The sequence below is a fragment of the Neophocaena asiaeorientalis genome, unplaced genomic scaffold (assembly GCF_003031525.2).
Source record: "Neophocaena asiaeorientalis asiaeorientalis breed wild unplaced genomic scaffold, Neophocaena_asiaeorientalis_V1.1 scaffold223, whole genome shotgun sequence".
NCBI classification, from domain to species: Eukaryota; Metazoa; Chordata; class Mammalia; order Artiodactyla; family Phocoenidae; genus Neophocaena; species Neophocaena asiaeorientalis.
In genome coordinates, this window is record NW_020175045.1 from 3478437 (window position 1) to 3483066 (window position 4630).

Consider the following 4630-nt stretch of genomic DNA (forward strand, 5'->3'; position numbering starts at 1 on the left):
GGCCCGGGGGAGGGGGAGGGGAGCTGGTGTTTAATGGGACAGAGTCTCAGTTTGGAAAGACGAGAATGTTCTGTGCGTGGATGGTGTTGACGGTTCCTCAACAGCGTGAACGAGCGTGATGTTCCGGAACTGGACACTGAGAAGCGGGTAGGACAGTAAATTGTATGTTCGCTATGTTTTACCACAGTAAGAAAAATACTTTAAAAAATGAAATAGGGCTTCCCTGGTGGCACAGTGGTTGAGAGTCCGCCTGCCGATGCAGGGGACACGGGTTCGTGCCCCGGTCTGGGAAGATCCCTCATGCCGCAGAGCGGCTGGGCCCGTGAGCCATGGCCGCTGAGCCTGCGCGTCCAGAGCCTGTGCTCGGCAACGGGAGAGGACAGAACAGTGAGAGGCCCGCGTACCTCAAAAACAAAAAAGAAAGAAACAAAACCAACTAGAATGTGAGATGACTGACCTGTCAGCTCCCACCCTGGGGTCGATCTGCACACTGGGTAGCGGGGAGGGTTTCTGCCTTTCGGCAGGGGTCGGGGGCAGCCCCAGGGGCCGGGCAGATGTCCACCGTCCCCAGTTCCTAGTCCCACATCCCTTGCTGAGGAGCTGAAGAAGCTTTCAGACTGTCTGAGTCCGGCAGGCGGGTCCAGGGGTTGGTTTCGTGGGTCAGACGACAGACGTCAAACTTGGCAAAACGTGCTTCGTTCCTGTCGACATAAAGCAGGGGGAAGGGATCGGTTTCCCCAGAGGCCAGGTGCTCTCGGCTCTCTTGGGCCCCAGCCAGCTGGTCCGGCTCTGGCCATTTCAAGGCGGGGGCAAGGGGAGACTGAGAATGGAGGCCTGGGTCCCCTGCCGAGAGAGGGTGGGGCCCAAGCCCTGGACTGGGGGGGACGAGGGTCTCGCTCACACCAGCCCTCTGCCCAGTCCCCCACAGATGTGCATCTGGACTGGGGTGACCGCCCCCTGGGGTGGGAGGCGGAGATGCTCTGGGGCAGGTGACGAGCAGCCCACCGCCTGAGGGCGCCAAGCGGCAGTGATCTGCATGCCTGGGCGCCGAGCCCCCGCCTGACGTCCCAGGGGCGTCCCCCCAGTGAAGCCCCATCCCCGCCGGAGCCTCGGCCCAGAAACAGGGTTCCCCAACTCCCAACGCCATGCACGGACACCCCGGGGTCACCGTTGTTCCCAGCTGTGTCTCTGCCCGCCGGCGCCCCGCCCCCCTCAGCTGCGTTCGAGCCGCCAAGGCCACCTGTGGGGCCGGGCTGCCCCGAGCAGCTGCGCGTTTGTATTTTTTATTATTTTTTAAAAGTTTATTGATTTATTTTTGGCTGTGTTGGGTCTCTGTTGCTGCGCGCAGGCTTTCTCTAGTTGTGGCGAGCCGGGGCTACTCTTCGTTGCGGTGCGCGGGCTTCTCATTGGGTGGCTTCTCTTGTTGTGGCGCGCGGGCTCTAGAGCGCAGGCTCAGTAGCTGTGGCGCATGGACCTAGTTGCTCCGCGGCATGTGGGATCTTCCCAGACCGGGGCTCGAACCCGTGTGCCCTGCCTTGGCAGGCGGATTCTTAACCACTGCGCCAGCAGGGAAGTCCGAGCAGCACATTTTTAAATCCTTTTCTGCCAGGATCTACCCCTTCCAACCCAGCAGGACGGCTTTTTAAATTTGTTTTTGGCAAATTAAAATAACTGCCGTAAACCGTCAACCAACCAACCAGATTCTTTTGAGAAAACTTAACATCACCTTTGAAAGCGGTTCATCTTGTCACCTATTCTTGTAAGTTAGAAAATAAGCGCCTTAGTTTCTGGGTCCTGCACCTGGGCCCAGTGGGACGTCCCGGGAGGTGCCGCGGCCACGGTTCCTGCTCTGGGTCCACGGCAGAGAGCAGGGGTCTTGCGATGGCGATGCTAGCATTTTCCCTCCTTACAGCTGTACCCACCTCATCCCACCAGGGCCCGCTGCCAGAAAGCCGAGTCTCTTCCCACAGCAGCTTTGGGCCAGTTCTGTGGCCTCCGGAACATTCTGCCCACCCTGCAGAATGAAGCTTGGTACCTCGGCTGTGCCCTGGGCGAGGCGGGCTCCCTGCACCCCGCGTTCAACGCCAGGTGTTCCAAACCGACAAGAAGAGAAGGACACAGTGAACCCTCGCTGCCCTGCCCCCAGCCCCTTCCAGGGATGTGGGGACCACCCTCCCCTTCCCGGGCCCACTGTAATGTATCATGGCCACAGCCCTGCCCTTCATTATTAGGAAGCTTCCCCTCCCCACACCCCACCTCCTGCCCCAAGATCTGCGTGCTGACTGGTGCGTCCTGGGTCGTTCCATTTGAAGCCCCTGGAGGGTCACAGGGTGGCTGGCACTGGAAGCCCTGGGCCTCGCTCTCCCACCCCACCCTGCTCACCAGTTCACGTCCCAAGGGTAGCCTCCCCACGTGGTCACTGCGGCTTAGCACGGTCACAGGCTTTTCAATTTGCACTCATCTGACACTCCCCAGTGTCCGCTCTCCTCCAGGAAGGCCTTCTGGTGCCCAGCTGGGAACAGAGGCTTTTCCTGTGTGCCCCCAGCCCTGTGCCTCCCTCTGGTCCAGGCGGCAAGCTCTGAGCTCCAGGAGGGCGGAAGCCACGGTTTGTTTGCCCCCATCCAGCTCATGGACAAGGTGTTGGGAAGGCATCGGTGTGGTCTCAGCACTTTGTGCAGAATCTTCCAGCATCGCTAACCTCCTGCCACGTCCCGGGCCCCGGCCCTCCACCCACCGCCAGCTGGCCCCTCTGTGCTCCTCCTCGGAGAGGTGACCTCCACGCAGAGACAAGGAGCCGGTTCATGGGGAGGGTCTGGGGGCAGGTGTGGAAGAGGAGTGGGGGGTCAGAGTGGACCAGAGAAGAGGCTTGTGGAGGCGGCCTCCCTACAAACTCGTACTCAACCTTCCCACCTGAGCCCCGCCGTCGCCCTCTGGGTGGCTGCTGCCCCTCAACTAGCTTGTCTTCTGCTAAGGGCGTCTCTGTGGTGGCCCCAGAGCTCAGGGGCCTAGCTCCAGGGGCAGAGTGCTGCCAGAGCACGGTGCCCAGGACCTCTGAGAACGGGGTGGGGTCTGCAGGAGGCCCGCTGGACCCAGGGCAGGGCCGGGCACGGCACAGAGCAAGCGGGAACGCTGGTCTGAGGCTGGCCTCTGGGTGGACGTCATCCCGGGCCCCAGCAGCCCCTGCCATCTGCCTGCATCCCCAGCTGCAGGTGGGTGGCACCTCTGTGCCTGGCAGGTGTTGTCTGGCGACGCTGGCCCTGCTGGGGAACCAGATGGGGACAGTGTGGAGGGGGATGCAGCAGGGAGCTGCGGGGAGGCCTGTGAGGGGCTGCTGCACCCGTTGGGGGGGGGGCGCCCTGGAGGGTCTGCAGGGGGCCCAGGTGCAGACAGGCAGCAGCGATGCCCTAGGGTGTAGGGATGGAGGGAGGAGGGAACCCAGCTCTGCCCTGTGGTGTAGGGCCTGGGAGAGGCAGAACAGGGTCAGGCCTGGGTGGGGCTCTCAGGCCGAGGTTGGGATATGCAGCCTGTGGTGGCCACGGCAGAGAGCCCAGTGGGGGGAGCCATCCGTCCTTCCGTCCTGTCTCCATCACCTGCCGAGCACCCCAAGCTGGGAGTGACTCAGACCCTCCCCGGCCCTGGGACTTTGTCCCATAGTCAGGCCAGGCCTCTCGTGGTCAGCGCCCCTGCAGCCTGGGCACCGCACACAGGGCCTGGGCCGGCGGCCGCGTGGTGAAGGCCGGGGCGGGCGTGGTGCCCAGGGTGGCGGAGCTGAGGCCGGGCGGGGGCAGCAGGCGGTACCTCTGCAGGAGGCCTGAGAACAGCAGGAACAGCTCCGACCTGGCCAGGCTCTCCCCGACGCAGACGCGGCAGCCTGCAGGGGACGCGGGGTGCGGGGTGGGTGCCGGAGGCCGTGGCGGGGTGGGGGGAGCCCTGCGGGCTGGGGACCCTGAGCTCTCGAGGCCCCGGGGACCAGGCCGCCGCCCGCGGGGCTGTGGTACCTGCAGAAAAAGGCAGGAAGGTCGCCCGCTTCACGAAGCGCCCGTCGGCGTCCAGGAAGTGGCCCGGGTTGAACCGGCGGGGGGTCTCCCACTGCGTCTGGTCCAGGAGCACGGAGCTCAGGAGGGGCACCACAGGCGTGCCCCGTGAGGGGCGGCAGGTGGGCAGACGGACGCCCCGTCCACCCAGGCGGCCCCAGGCGGGGAGCACAGGGAGGGGGCCCTGAGGGGGGTGGGAAGGCGGGGCGGGGCCTGGCAGGGATCTGCTGGGGGTTCGTGCTTAGCCCCAGGTGACGCCCGTGGTGTGGCCCCAGGTCTGCTGTGAGGGGCTGTGCGGCCGAGGGCTGCCTCCCGATGAACCACCCGTCTCCTACCTCCTATGGGGAGCCCCGGCATCAGGCACCTGAGTCCCTGAGACCCCCAGCCCCATCTGCTGCGAACGAGAGGAACAGGTCCGGGGTGGGGGGCCTGGCCCTCCCACCTTAGGGAGCAGGTGGCCATCCAGCTGGGTGTCGGAGGCTGTGCACCGCGGCACGTGGGGCAGGAGGGTGATGAAGCGCTGGACCTCATGCAGCATGGCGTTGGTGTAGGGCAGGGAGCGCTGGTCCTCCAGCCGGGGGGGGGGGGGGGGGGGG

The 4630-nt window shown here is 64.7% G+C and overlaps 1 protein-coding gene across 1 annotated transcript in view; it reads right to left on the minus strand.

The window, feature by feature from the left end:
- The window catches only part of CYP2W1 (cytochrome P450 family 2 subfamily W member 1), an 11239-nt gene that overhangs the window by 1624 nt on the left and 4985 nt on the right, over positions 1-4630 (minus strand). The window contains exons 9-14 of the mRNA XM_024763511.1: positions 4478-4628; positions 3999-4141; positions 3799-3871; positions 2911-3260; positions 2699-2812; positions 619-843 (exon numbers count right to left, since the gene is read on the minus strand). Of these exons, the coding sequence (XP_024619279.1) occupies positions 619-843; positions 2699-2812; positions 2911-3260; positions 3799-3871; positions 3999-4141; positions 4478-4628 (1056 nt within the window). The remainder of the gene's footprint in view (positions 1-618; positions 844-2698; positions 2813-2910; positions 3261-3798; positions 3872-3998; positions 4142-4477; positions 4629-4630) is intronic.